The sequence below is a fragment of the Vigna radiata genome, chromosome 1, assembly GCF_000741045.1.
Source record: "Vigna radiata var. radiata cultivar VC1973A chromosome 1, Vradiata_ver6, whole genome shotgun sequence".
In the NCBI taxonomy this organism is placed as follows: Eukaryota; Viridiplantae; Streptophyta; class Magnoliopsida; order Fabales; family Fabaceae; genus Vigna; species Vigna radiata.
This window is the reverse complement of record NC_028351.1, coordinates 19041557-19057020: the sequence shown is the minus strand read 5'-3', so window position 1 is coordinate 19057020 and position 15464 is coordinate 19041557. Positions and strand designations below refer to the sequence as shown.

General features: G+C 33.6%; 1 protein-coding gene across 1 annotated transcript; it reads left to right on the top strand.

The window, feature by feature from the left end:
* The first annotated feature begins 10100 nt into the window (after positions 1–10100).
* On the top strand, positions 10101–12602 carry LOC106768009 (DEAD-box ATP-dependent RNA helicase 39). The gene is made up of 5 exons (XM_014652978.2): positions 10101–10721; positions 11467–11556; positions 11675–11851; positions 11972–12112; positions 12208–12602. The coding sequence occupies exons 1-5, from the start codon at positions 10179–10181 to the stop codon at positions 12379–12381; spliced, it is 1125 nt and encodes a 374-aa protein (XP_014508464.1). The 5' UTR covers positions 10101–10178; the 3' UTR covers positions 12382–12602.
* Positions 12603–15464: the final 2862 nt, after the last annotated feature.

The following is a 15464-nucleotide window of genomic DNA, read 5'->3' as shown; positions in this document are numbered from 1 at the left end:
AAAAATATGAAAAGTTGATCACTTCACTTTCATTTTACTAATTTTTTTTAAAATTTTTAAAATTAATTTTAATAATCAATGTTAATTTTTTTCTCTTTATAAATACTTTTACAATTAAATATTACAAACAAATACTACATTTAAAAATAAATTAATTTTACTAAATTATAATTTTCTAACTTTTTATAAATTAATTTTAATAATTATTTTAATTTTTTTTACTCTTTATAAACATTTTTACAATTATATATAACATTAACAAATATTATTTTATATTACTTTAATAACTAGGGGCATTTTGATAATCTTCAATTTCTACCAATTAAACTAATTTTTTAAATATGTCACATCAATCAAATCCTACACTAATTCTCACAAACTTTACTTCTAAATCTACTCTCAATTACCCACAAATCCACTCAAAAGAACAACAAAAAAATTACCCTCAAATCCACTCAAATCCACTCAAATCATCTCCCTCAAATCATCTCCCCCAAATCATCTCAAGAGAACAAAGCCTCAAGGCTGTGTTCACTGGCTGCGAAGGGGTTGAACCCGTTGGGGCGGTAGTCTTTGAAGAGGAGGGGGCGACTTCATCACTTCGTTTGCTTTTACGAGCTAAGGCATGTATAAATGCTTGATGTTTCTCCATACCGCCAAAAAAGTCTGCAATAATGAGACAAATTTAGACAAGTTAATATTGACCGGTCAGCAAAAGGAAGATAAAAGAAAGCTTACCAAACACCCTAGCACGTAGAGTTTCAATTCCTAGAAGATTGATCAGTTTGTGAGAAGAGGTCTTCCAGGGTAGCTGATCGATTTGGCAGATTACTTCTAATTCATCTTCGGTCATCTCAGACTTAGCCCAGGAATCCACTCGCTTCGGATTCTCGGTCCAGTACAGGGGGAATTTTGGACGGTCGTACTTAAAGAAAAATTTGGGCCGACCGGGCTCTCGTATGGCTACCTTGATGAAGTTTGATTTAAATTCTTTGTAAGAAGAATTGAAAGAAGTGAATAGTTGTTTATCTTTTATCAGGACCAAAGAGATCCAAGATTTGTTGGGATGCGGTTGAGTGTGGAAGAAATAGAGAAATAAGGCAGGGGTAGGGGTTAAAAGCAGACCGTTACAAAGTACAACAAATGCCTGCATGAATGCCCACCCATTCAGATGTAATTGGGCAGGACATATATTTAGTTCTCTTAACACGCCCATCTAAAATTCAGAAAAGGGGAGCCTCACTCCCAAATCATGGAATAATGTTACATAGATGTAGAAGAAATCTAAGCTATATCCTTCCCGAGCGTGACAAGCCCGCTTATTTGAGTGACACACGACCAATGAAATGTCAGCGACATCTCATCGCAGGTTGGATAGTAAGTCCACTCGTTCCAGCAGTCGCACTATGGAGTCAGTGGTGATGAAGTAGGGAGGGTAACCACGAACTTCATGAGGGGCCCAGTCGTAGCCTTGTATGGTCGAGGGAGGGATTATGTTGGTCCATACTAGAGAATTATCTACATTAAACTCAACATCTTCACAAGGAACCTCTTCCTGGTCGGGCGATCCAGAAGAACTTGTGGTTGAAAATCCCGATGAAGACGAAGCTGCTGCACCATCAACGTACCCCTGACCTTCATCCCCAGACTCATCGATGGACCACGAAGATGAAGACATTACCTTGAGATTGTAGAAGATCGGTGAGAGGAATCTAAGACAGAAAATGACGTGAATGAAGAGGGGCCCTCCACCTTTTTATAGTGGACTAATCGCAACCGTCCGTTGAGGCAAGATCCAACGGCTATAAAAACACGACTCTTCGGTAACCTGCTTTGATTGACTAGCAATATCATCTCAACCATCCATTATAATTCCATCGTGTGGACGGCGAGTTATGACGTTTCAACATATAACTGGTCAATTTCCTTAGTGTACGGTTCCAACGATTCGAATTCCGGAGCTCTATAAACCCCTTCGTCGGTGGAACCGCTCGGGGCTTGGGGGGCTTGTGTAGTGTAGAAAGGTGACCGACCAGTTCAGGTGAAGGAGAGAAAGGCAAGATCAAGGCCGACCGGCCGGAGTCGAAGGTGAGAGGGAGTATTGAAGGCAGTGTTAAAGGGCATTTATTGGCTTTAATGGGCGAATATCATGAAAAAGGAAACAAAAGATACGACGTTTTCCAGTAATTAATTTAATTATGAGCTTGAGGTTTATAAATATGGAATCAATGACCAGGTATTTCACTTTTGATCCAATCACATTCACTTAATCTCCTAGTGACCTAGCTGACTTGAGCGTCAGAGTGTTTCTTTGCAGGTCACCACCGTTCGGTATCTGTAAAGATCTCTTGGGCGCACGAGTTGACTGACCGGAGACTAAAAGGGATCGGGACTACTCAGTTTCGGGCCTTATATACTGAAACAATAGTAAATACCCGTAGATAGTATAATACATGCATCATACTTGTTTATAAATGAATATTAAAATACCTCTTATTCGCTATCCGCGAGTACCAACTATTTTTATCCGCAATATGAATATTGTTGACATCTCTATCCAACCCAATATTATTTATAAGCTAAAAATAATAATAAACTCATTATTATAGTTATTCCTAGGTAGATAAATTGTTAATTATTATATGAACTAAATCGGATAACATATATCATCTATATTTGTAAGCTTAAAAGGTTTACAAGTACTTGATTCCACACATTATTCAATTAACACCACTTATTACTTTCATATATTATTCTCAAACTGACTTAAGTGAATATTTGCAACTTAATTTTTCCTTCACAACGAACATAATCAGAGATCAACTATCAGGCTCTTAAAAGATTACACATTTCACCTCTGCAAAGCTTAGTAATAACAATCTGTTTTTATTTTTGAATTTTGGCTTTTTATGCGTTTAAAAATGTAATAAATTATTTATAATAAAGAATATGGTTTTTAATTTTAAATTAATATTTATGGCGTAAAAACATGATGATTTTATTGTTTTCTTAATTTTAAATTCATGTTGGTAAGACAATGTAATTTCGAAAATAAAATAATAATTCACAATAAAGAAAATAAAAATTAATAAAGTTGGAATTAACTTAGAACCACGAGACTTAAACTAAGGTAGATAATTATTTATTTGTGAGAGTTATGTGACAGATTGGTTTTTAAGTTTGTCTTTGCAGTTTTAATTTTTGTGGCTAAACAGTTAAAAATTCAAAAGAGAATTTGAGTCTTATCTCAAATAATATCAACAAAATTCGAATATATATATATATATATATATATATATATATATATAAAAGAAACTAATATGTTATTTTAAACTTTGGATGAGAGGTAATGACAACTTGTGAATGAATTTGTATTCAATCTTATTATCTTATTTTCGTGATTTTCAGTTCCATAATCTAACAAATGTGAGGGCATTGGGTCTTTAATTATATAATATATTTTAAAAGAAGATAGGGCAAAAATGTAATAAGAAAGAGAGGAGGAGCTTTATTAAAAATAAAAACAGTTTTATAGAAGTTTAAAAAAAGCTAAACTCATTTTCAGAGAACTCTTCTCTCTCTAAAACCTATCTTCTTCATTGTCCTTTACCTTCTCTCTAATCTCCATATTTATTCAACCAGTGCATTTTTGTTTAGGTGGCGTTCCTGCATTCTCGGAGTCGAGAGCTTCGACTTGAATCGATTGGGTTCTCGTTATTTCGTCGGTAAGTCGTTTCCCCTTTCCTTAGGCTTCTAGGGTTTTGAGCATGCAACAGTTTTGTTGATGCATGTGCCTTTCGTTTCTATTCTTCCAATCTCTCTTCAACAGTAGCTCTAAGAACTATTCTTGATCACAGTTCTGTGATCTGTAGGGTGCGGTCCAAGTTCGGTGTGACCCGGGGTACTGTAGAACCAAGCTTTGGTATAGAGTTGTGAAATTTCCAGGTAAGGGGAGCTGAGTTTTCTTTTTATTTACGCCCTATGAAATCCTTGTATGCATTAGATGAATTTTGTGGAAATTGTGAAAGAATGCCTATGTTTAATTATTTTTTTCACACTATTTTAATTATTGTTTCTGCACAAGAAAACCTTGTTGTTTGGTGCTGTTCTGGATGTTGTATTGCACCTAAATCATTTTCTGGTTGCTGTCAAAAAGGCTTGTTGTTAGCTGTTAAAAATTTTGCAAATTCCTGACTATGCAAAAAAATGGTTGCTGTTTTACTTTGTTTTGTCATGAAAAATGTTGTTGTTTTTAAAATTTCTGCACCAAAAAATGTTAGTTGTTTGAATGAAAATATTTCCTGTTTAAACGAAAATGCTGCTTGGAATTTTAAAGTTTTGTTGTTTTTGGGTTAAAAATCTGCAGAATATATTTCCTGTAATTATAAAATATTTGTTGTAATTATTGTAAATATGGCATAAAGTACTTGTTGTAATGACTGTAAAAAGTGCATAAAATGCTTGTTGGTTGCTATCATGATATTGGTGTAAAGTCTTGCTATCCTTGTTGAAAAATAATTGCAAGATTGATGTTAGAAAAATAAATTGATGATATGATTTATACATTGAATATGGAAAAAGTTGGAGTTTTACGTGTTGTAGGAATTCTTTTGGATTTAGTTTAGTTTTGTGATTTTGTATGCTATATAATAATATATTATATAAATTTATCATAATTGTTATTTGATTGGTATTCTTATAATATTATTTTATGATATTAGTTTATGGAGTTACAATGCTGTTGTTATATTTTAAATAGATGACGTATAATATATTTAATATAAGGATTTTTGCTAAGTGTAATATCCGTTTGTTGATATATATATATATATATATATATATATATATATATATATATATATATATATATATATATATATATATATATATATATATATATATCTTTTGGAATATAATTAAATATTATATTATAGAAAGTTAAGGGAAATTAGGATAATATAATAAGAAGTTTGTTTTGGAGAATCTATTTAGAAACTGAATAAACTATAAATAGTGTTAATTAAATGTTGGTTTAGATTTATGATGATATTGTGTACTTAATTAAATTAATTTTATTTGTGGGGATGTATTATTTTACAAGAAATTGTAGAGTTTTATGGTGTGATTGAGATAACATAACAATATTTTCTATTTGAGATGGTTTTCAGTTTGGTGTTATGTTGCTTGATTGACATAGTGTAATGTATGTGTGTGTGTGTGTGTATATATATATATATATATATATATATATATATATATATATATATATATATATATATATATATATTTGAATTGTGTGGCTTGAAAGAATATGACTGTGAATTAGAATGATGAAATGAACATCTTAGGAAGAGATTATTGGGAATGATTATAGAGATGGTGTTGTTGTATGTATAATTGTTGGGAGCTTTGAAATGGTATGTCTATCCCTACACTTAGAGCATTGTTCATACTCAAACAGAGAAGAACAATGTGAGTGATGAGAGTAGAGGGAGGTCCTCGTCTATAGTCTTGGAGTTTAGGCATAGACAGATTGAGGGGACTTACCTTGCATAGTGTTGGGGATGGGCCAGCTGAACTATGCAAGTGCAAAGACGAACAATAGTTAGACATGTTATACCAAATCTAGATGAGTTGCGTTGAGTATTTGATGCATGGTTTGGTTGGTATGCCTTGCTTGTTCTTTTTATATTTAATTAAGCATGATGACATTGATTGACTGTATTATATGTATGTTGTTTGTTTACCTAGCTCACCCTTACTTTTGTGTTGTATGTTGCTTGGGTATGCTTTCTCTTGCGATGATCATCCACTTGGATAGGAGCAGGTGTTGTTGAGGAAGTTCCATTGAAGCAAGCACTGGTGGACGCTGATGTTGCCGCTTAGTTCTCTCTAGGATTTCACCTAGTTATTTTATGTTATTTTGAGTTACTTATTAGGTTATTTTGAAGTACTTTGAATTGGTTAAGAATTTTAATTTAGACCATTATGAATGATTGTAATACTCTAATTTGTTGTCCTTTTATATATATATATATATATATATATATATATATATATATATATATATATATATATATATATATATATATATATATATATATATGATGTCACATATATACTTATTAACTTTTATTTTTCAAATTATATTCAATTAAAATTATTAATTTAATTAACAAATATAATAATGACACAAATGTTAAATTAAAATTAAAAACCATAATTACATTTTTAAATACATAAAATGTATTCTAAATGTTAATTACAAACTTTAATTTGCATTTTTTTAATACATCAAAAATCCAAATTCAGAAAAGAATAAAAAAATCAAAATCTAAAGAAAAATATGAAAAAAAAAAATCAAAGGTGGAATCATGTACTTGAACACGATTTCCAAATGATTTTCATAAAAATACATAGGTTAAATACATTCAGGGGTCTTTATTTTTGCTGATTTTCTTCAATTAGGTCCGCGTTTTTTAAAAATAATCAATTTAGTCCCTGAATTTGAAAAATCAAACCAATCAAAGACATTCCGTTAACTTTTCTGGACAACGTTAAATATGGACTTTGTTGGTAAGAGTAGCTGCCATATTGCAGACAGATGACACATAATGTGTTTATGACGTGGACTTAAATGATTTGTTTATGCATAAAATTGAAAGAAGCATGAGTGGTTTCTTTAAAGGTAAAGGTAAAAGAATGGGGGAAATTGGAGAAAGAGTTTAGGGTGAGTAATTTTCTCTTTAATTACTTTTAATTAAAGAGTAATTTTACTTATTAGGATGAGTAATTTTCTCTTTAATTACTTTTAATTATTCTAAAATCCCAATCAGATTTTGAACCCTAAATTAGTTTCCTGATACTGACTATTCACACAACTCAGATTTGATTTCCCCCAAATCTTTGAGTGCTTCTCTGGCAAACAATAGGTTCTCTTCCTTTCTTTTGTTTTGATCCATTAATCAGAAGCTTCAAGCTTTTTCCTTTTCTCTTCATCATGGGTGTTGAATATAATAATGGACAAACCAACCTGGAGGATTATCCAGGGCGTGCTGACGGCGTGGCGATGATGCTGGGAAGGCGTGTTTCAGGCGAGGTTCGCTATCGCGCAGTGAACCATGGCTAGGAGGTTTTCGTTCCTCCTTTCGACCTAGTGCGAGTTCGTGTGGCAGAGAGAAGGCATTACCCCATTCTTTATCTTTTTCTTGGTTCTGCGTGGGATTTTGCAGGGAAGGGATACGAATTCCGGTTGGTAGGGCGTGTCCTCCCTTCTCGTGGCAAGGTGAGTGTTGTAGTGGCAGGATTGATTTTCCGGCGATGATGCGGCAAGGGTTTTGATTTAGGATTAGGGTTTCGAGTTACGATTTAAGATTTCCTTTTGCCTCTATTATTCATGACTGTGATTCTTGATAGTTATGAAATGAAACTTTTGGGGCTCAGGGTTTCTGAAATTGCTAAATGGGAATTCTAGTATGGGAAATCTTGTTTCTTGATTTAGTTGCATTTTTTATTGGGGTTTGGGATTCTTTGTGGTGGTTTCCATCTTAAAAGTGGCCTGTAATGGCGGACATCGATTTGGACTTGATGGCATTGGCTCTGGGTTCCTTGCTCTGGTGATGTCAAAGTTTGGTTTTTGATTAAACTTTGCGACAAAAACATTAAAAATAAGAAACCACTGAAATCACGCGCTTCTTTAATTTTATGCATAAACAAATCATTTAAATCCACCTCATAAACACATTATGTGCCATCTGTTTGCAGCATGACAACTACTCTTGCCAGCAAAGTTCATATTTAACGTTGTCCAGGAAAGTTAACAGAATGTCCTTAATTGGTTTGGTTTGATTTTTCAAATTCAGGAACTAAATTGATCATTTTTTAAAAACGAAGACCTAATTGAAGAAAACCAGCAAAAAAAATCATTTAACCAAATATATATATATATATATATATATATATATATATATATATATATATATATATATATATATATATATATATATATATATATATATAACGTGCTTGAGTGCACTACTATAATAAAAAGAATCTAAAAGCATACTGATGAAAAAAAAACTCAGACCTTAATCAAACTCACAAACACATTTCATTAAAAAAAAAAACAAAAAATAAAAAACAAAAAGCGTGCTGATCGGTCACAACTTCGGATCAGTATCAAAATTGTGTTTAAAAACATATATATTTTTTGGTTAAATATATGTTTTAGTCCTCATATTTGTACCCAATTCTCAATTGGGTCCTCATGTTTTTTTTGTCCCAATTGCATCCTAATATTTGTTAATTTGAGACAATAATGCCCTTTCCGTTAACTTGCCACTGCCGCTGTTTGCACTGTGCTGATGTGTAAATAATTTTATATTCGTGGCATTATGCATTATTTAATGATATTTTTTTTGTAATTATCCAACCCCAGCAATCCTGAAGAACAATGTCCCTAGCATTCCTACAATGTCAGAGCATGAGGCCCCTTTGGAGAGTAAAAACTCGACCTTTGGAAAAACCCTTTTGTGGGGGTCGCAAGTGAGAACCTTGGGTGCTCTTCCGACGATGTAGTTTATCTGAGTATTGCTGAATCCGTTGTGTCTGAAGAATGCGATGACTGAGTCGAGCTTTTCGGGAGGTCTCGAATTGAATGAATTTGGAAGCCTTTAGAACGGTTTATGGGGAGAACTCGCGGTCGTTTACGAGGTAGGAAACCATGAAAGAGTGTTGCTGTGAAGCATTTGAAAAGTGTTTCAGAGAGAGGCTTGCCATCCACAAATTGAAATGGGGCAGATACAACAACAGGAGCCCCTTCATAATCAAAGTCACTGCAAACAGATCTCTCTTCCTCAAAATCTAAAAACCCAATTTCAGCCTTATCTCCAATGACAGAGCGTTTCTTCAAGACCCATCAATTGCAGCCATTAAAACCAAGAGCCAAGAAGAATCAAGATCCTTTTTTTCTCTCACAAAGAAGATTAGAAGATCTCGTCCCTCCTGGATTCTCCACCGTTTCTCTTTCGCTGGGCCTTCGAACCCTGCTTCAAGTTTTATGAACTTAAAGTGAATTAGTTAAAGTGAATTAATTGAGAAATTGAAGAGAATTTCCACCCCCCAAGGATCCAGAGGGAGAAGAAACGATTCAACGACAGAGAAAAAGAGTGGAAATAACCCCACAAATTCTCGTTCTCTTTCAATTTTCAACTCTTGAGACTGTTGATTTTGCTTGGCAGTTTTTCATTCCCCGAAGAACACGTTTCAGCCCCTTCATTAGACCCATTCGCCGCGTATACAAAACCTTCTCTCAAGTTAACCCCAAATCGCACCTTTACTTTTTTTTTCTCCTCTCAACACTTGAAACTTGGAAGATTGTATATAAAGAAACAAGAATTTAAGATCTGCCATGAAAATAATTCCCTTCCCTTCTTCTGCAAACTAAGGAACTACTTCCCTTCGACTTTGATAAATTGCGTTTTGGGATTCTAATATGAGTAGCAATGGCGAAACTTGTAGTGGTAGTCTCGACATCAGGGCTTTAATTTGTCACGCTGCTGCTGGTGCCTCTGCAGGTGATTAAATAATGCATAATGCCACAAATATAAAATTATTTACACATCAGCGCACAGTGTAAACGGCGTCAGGGATAAGTTAACGGAGATGATGTTATTGCCTCAAATTAACAAATATTAGGATGCAATTGGGACAAAAAAAACATGAGGACCCAATTGAGAATGGGGTACAAATATGAGGACTAAAACATATATTTAACCATATTTTTTAGTTTAAAATTGTGTTCCATTTTCATAATTTTTCTAAATTTTACTCATTTTCACAAAACCAAATAACATACACATAATCTTTTAAGAATTCGAGTTGAAGTCTTATATTAAAAAAAAATAAATAAAATTATTAATATATAAAAAATAGTTATTATTGAAATACTCATACTTAATATAGAAATGCTCTACTATTAAGAGACATGAGAAATTGTTAAAAAAAGTAAAGTAAGTTAAAATTTCTATATTAAATAAGAATGAGTAAAGTAATATATTCCTTACAAAAACCTCACATAACACATCACTCAAAAGCATACCCTACCGGCATAAAAACCCAAAACTCCCAATTCCCACACTGTATTTCGAAGAACAAAAAGGAACGCAGAAGAGAGAAACATGTCAAGAAGAGGCAGAGTGCTTCTTAGCCTCTCTTTTTCTCTGCTCTCACCGGTAAAGCACAACCCTTTATCAAAATCAACATCACTCACTTCTTTATTACGAAGTAGCATCACATTCTCAACTTCTTCCTCCTCCATAACCCCTCCTATTGAAGAATCAAAGACTTCATCTTCCAAGTCCCAAAGGGATTCACTGATTTTGGAACAGTTCAAGCAAAGAAAACTCAAAGGGTCCCCAAAAGACTCCAAGGGTACCCCTCAAGTGGGTTCAACATCAGTTCCGTTAAGTTCAGATGTTTATACTGAGAAGGCGGTCCAAAAGGGTGTGCAGAATGAGGATGAACCCACCATGGTTATTAGAAGCTTCAAGGAGTTGGGTGTGAGTGAGGAGCTTGTTGAGGTAATGGAGGAGATTGGAGGGTTTATTCCCAGTGAGATACAGTGTGTGGTTATTCCTGCTATTTTGGAAGGGAAGAGTTTGTTGCTGAGCTCACCATGCGAACCGGACAGAACTTTGGCCTTCTTGTTGCCCCTTATTCAGGTTACTTTAGTTCTCTTCATTTTCCTTCCAAGGTTTTGACTTTTGAGCCTTAGCATCAAATTCCTTGAGTTGAGTGGATACTAGATACTGAAATTTGGGAATGCATTCACTTTGCAGGCTGGCTTAAATTTTTGTAGTTTGTTTTTTTTTTTTTTTTTTTATCTGGTATTTCACCTAGTTCATATGACCATTGTTGTTGCGTTATTTGTTTGGTATTGGTATTGATATGGGTTTCAAGTTTGATAGAAAATACCGGAATTTTGTTGCTTGGAAGGTGATGTCAAGTGAAATTGGTTCATAGCCAACCATGTTATGGCATAGAAGGATTCTTGTATGTCTCATCTATTGGAACTCTGGTATATAAAATTGATTTTTAACTTGAGAATTCCGCTAAGAGAAAACAAATTTCCCAAGTCAACTTATTATGATCGAATTAGTGATTTATCTTAGAATCATTGTATTGAGTTGAATTATAAAATATCTCCATTTTAAGTGTTTTCTTATGTCAATTTTACAAATGGGTGAATATATTATATTTTGGTCATATTTCAAGATTATATGAGATCTCTAATAGGGTTGAATAATTTAATACTTATAAAGTTAGTGACAGTTTTTTTACCTTCATTTTCATCAGATCAACACAAACGATTATAACTGTTATCTACTTTTGCTGTCCTGTTCCTCCCATGTTTATTATTTTCCTTAGAGAAAAAATTGATTAAATTAAATATGTCAACTTGTGCAGTTGCTAAGACGGGATGGAGAGTTGCTTGGTTCAAATTCAAAACATCCACAAGCCATCGTGCTTTGTGCTACGGAGGAGAAAGCTGCACAGGTGACTCAATTTCTACTATGTATTATCATCTCACCGTCTTGTCTATTTAGTTCTGCAGAGTACCTTCCTGGTATTTATGAACTGATCATGATCCTTTCAAAATTTATTGGCATTTCAGTGCTTCAATGCTGCAAAATATATCATCCATAACACAAAAATGAAGTCTGCAAAGGATTGTGCTTCACCAGATAATGGGCAGTCACAAGCCTCAATTGGCCTAATGATAGGAACTACTTGTGAGATTCTTCAATATATTGAAGAGGGGAGCATTGTTCCTTCTGAAATAAGATACTTGGTTAGTAATTAGTATCACTTAAAAATATTTGTGTCATAATCTATGTAGAGCTCTCAGGCTACCAGTTCTTGGAAGCTCCTATCGTTGATCACACTACTCTTTTTCATGCTTCTTGAGCAGGTGTTGGATGAGGCAGATTGCATGCTTGGTAGTGGCCTTGGTCCTGAAATCCATAAAATTCTCAGACCATTACAAGATCATGAATCAAAATCTGCTGCCAAAAGATTACAAACTATTCTGGCCATTTCAACCATGGCTGAGGTATGATGACCAATTATGTTGTTTTAGTACTTAGTGTGCTTAGACCTCTATCATAATACTGGTCATTTTTATGATTTATCTTTTCCATATGACAGGTTTTGGGTGAACAATCCCCTATTGTAAAGCATCTTGAGTGCCATCATGCAGGAAATATTTCTGCAATGTCTTTAGAAATGGAAGAAACAGAAGTCTTTCATTTCACAGAGTCTCTTCATGCTCTTCAGAAAAATCTGACAGAGGCCATGGACTCCCTTTTGCAACAAGAATAACTAACATCTTGATCTACAATTTCTGACTCAGAACAAAAGAAAAGTCAAAATAGGTTTTATGATCTTTCTTATAGAAACTAACTGTGAAATTGGTTTTGCCCTTGTATGTTATTATCATGTTCTTCTAACACTGAAGCACCAAATAATACCACATTCTTCAGTTTAACTTCTTTTATGTTTATATACCAACATGTTTTAAATGTTTCTAAAGTGATAAGCAAGAAGTGAGTTTTGTGTACGAGTTTTATAATGTACGGTCTATATGAATAAGGCTTTCTTAAAAGTTAATTTATCATTTTCTTTCAAGATAATCACGTTAATTTATTAACGTCATCTAATCAAGACAATTCTATTTCATTATCAACTAACAAGTTAGTAATTTCAAAGTTGATGATTAAAAAATATATTTATACTTATTGAACTTTAAGAAAAGGATATGAATAGTGATCTATATTGGTTCATTTCCATTCCCATCAAATCTAAAAGAAGAAAAACCAAACTGTCTTCAAAAATTGGAAAACGGGTTCCGTAATGTTCATCAAAACCATCAAAAGTTCCGAGTATCCCAATAATGCATCATCTTCTTTATCCTTTTCTCCTTAACCCACATGGATTTTCATTACCATTATCATTTTCTCATATTAAAAAAACAGTGGAAGTTGGAAACACTTTGTAGAATTATGATAACAGTAGAGCGAGTAGTTTCTGTTTCTATGTGTCAGATTATGATTTTTTTCCCCTACTCAATAAACCATAGGTCACAACAATTCTAATTTCTTTGTCTCGAATTGTGATTTTCTTTTTTCCCTACAAAATAAACCATAGGCCACAACAATGCTAATGAAGAGAAGCTAGATAAAGAGTTAAAAAGTTGTTGAGTATGGCTTGACTCACAAAGTCAATAGCTTAAGAGGAAAGTGGGAAAACATGTAAGCAATTTCTATAATTTCAATTAAATGAGAATATACCAGATCTTGAATTTTACGATTCTCACAATTCTTACATACATAATTATGAAGAAAAAAAACTTACATGATCTATTGCAAAATTCTTTAAATCAATTTGTTTTCCCTTCTCTTATTTTTCTTAGATAGCTTTTTAGTGATATAGAAATTATCTAGAAAGTCTCCTTCTATCAAACTCATGGTTTCTCTCTCTTTGAAGAAGGTAATCCTTGCTCTATATTTCAAAAACTAACGTATTAACAAAAATAAATCCTATCCCTATTTTATATATTTTATAAACTTTAATAAAATACCAAAATGTCTTTTGAAGTGAGAAGATAGGGATTAATTTTAATAACTTTAAAATAATTCCTATAACTTTAATTCATTTATATTCTAATAATCATCGCATTAGAATCTTTACATCAAAGTTATTTTTTAAATTACATGAACTAAATATTAAATTAATATAATTTAACATTCTCCCACTTGGTTCATGTGATGACTTGAAGATCTAAAACTAAACTTTAAATGCAAACCATTCATTAGAATTATCAAGTCATCATCCTTATATGAATCAAAATGATCAGACCATGGTGGGCAAAAGTCATAAACGACAAGATTCCTTCCATGTATCACACAATCAAACCAACTCAACATAACCTTAGTCAATCTTATAATTTTCATATCTTTAAAAGAAACATAATATGTTACCACAATCAATAATACATGTATATAACTTAACGAGGATAACAATAGAATAAAGAGAAACATAACTTTAATTGAATTCATAAGTGTCATGACAGTACAAGCATATAACTAGAGCTGTCAAAACGGGTAACTCGGCCCGACCTGACCCGACCCATCACAGGTTGGTCACTTAGTGAGTCAACCCAACCCGACTCATTTATTAGCGAGCCAGAAAAATTCGAACCCGGCCCAACCCACCACAAGTTGGTGGGTAAACGGATTGACTTACTGGCTCACTTAATTACAATTTTTTAAATAAAAAAATTTCAAACTTTCTATAATTCAAATTTAAACAAATTTTACTCCCAAATTTCACTCCCAACATGGGTGTTTAATAAATTTTGAAAATAGCGAACTTAAATAATTTTTTTAAGCAAAAAACAAAATCTTTTTATGAAATTAAAATTAAATTTTAATAAAATAAAATTAGGTAGGTGGGTTGGTGGGCCAACCAGGCCCACCACGAGTTCAACCCGCATGAGTCGGGTTTAAATGAGTTGGGTTGAAATCTGACTTGAATAAAAAAATACAATTTTTTCAAACACAACCCGGCCCGAACCCGTGGTGGGCCGGGTTGGCCCGCGGGTTGTGACTCATTTTAACAGCTCTACATATAACTATACATTTCCATGTAGATAGATAACATCATCATGTTAATGTTGTGATGGCAAATGCTCTAGCTAGGACAAGCCAAGTCTAGAAGTAAATCAAGCCATAAGTTCATGGATGAAGATTGCGGAATTTGGTGGTGGTGAAAGGTGTTGATAGCTCATGGTTTTGATGAGTTGTATGGTGAGGGAAGATGTGTTTAAGGGTTCTCTAAGAGAGGTTGGACCAACTCTTGGAGGATGTTGGCTAGAGGAGGCCACTTTAGTTGCTCTAGCCTAGGCTGACCTTAAAAGAGTAGTATGGCACAAAAATGACAGCATAACTTTAATTTAAATCAAAGGTGAAATACAAGGGTGGAGACACCTCTATTTATAGGCCAAGGGTGTCTCCTTCTAACCCTAAAAGCATGACCTCCCACTTTTGCTCTCATTGGCCAAAAATGAGGCCTTCTAACCTCTCAAATGATGGGAGGTCATGTGGCCACTCACAAAACACAATCCTCTCCATTCCTAGAGTGCCACGTGCCCACTACTAAAAGTAAATCTTCTCCACTCCTAGGGTGCCATGTGGCTACCTTTTAAAAAGTAAATCATCTCCAATGGAAGCATTACACATGGCACACACTTTCCGCTTGGTTTGGATGTCTAACTTTAAGGAAAGTCCTATGCTACTTAGGCCTTAATACAAGCCTTAAACAAACCTGCACTACATGGCCTAATACAATGGCCTAAATTCCTACATTAATCTTCAATCCATGCTTCATAATGGCTCCAATGGTGG

Excerpts from the sequence above, each read along its gene's own strand:
- LOC106768009 (XM_014652978.2), top strand. The coding sequence starts at position 10,179 with ATGTCAAGAAGAGGCAGAGTGCTTCTTAGCCTCTCTTTTTCTCTGCTC. Across the intron at positions 11,557-11,674 it reads CGGAGGAGAAAGCTGCACAG|TGCTTCAATGCTGCAAAATA; the intron begins GTGACTCAATTT and ends TTGGCATTTCAG. Across the intron at positions 11,852-11,971 it reads CTTCTGAAATAAGATACTTG|GTGTTGGATGAGGCAGATTG; the intron begins GTTAGTAATTAG and ends CTTCTTGAGCAG.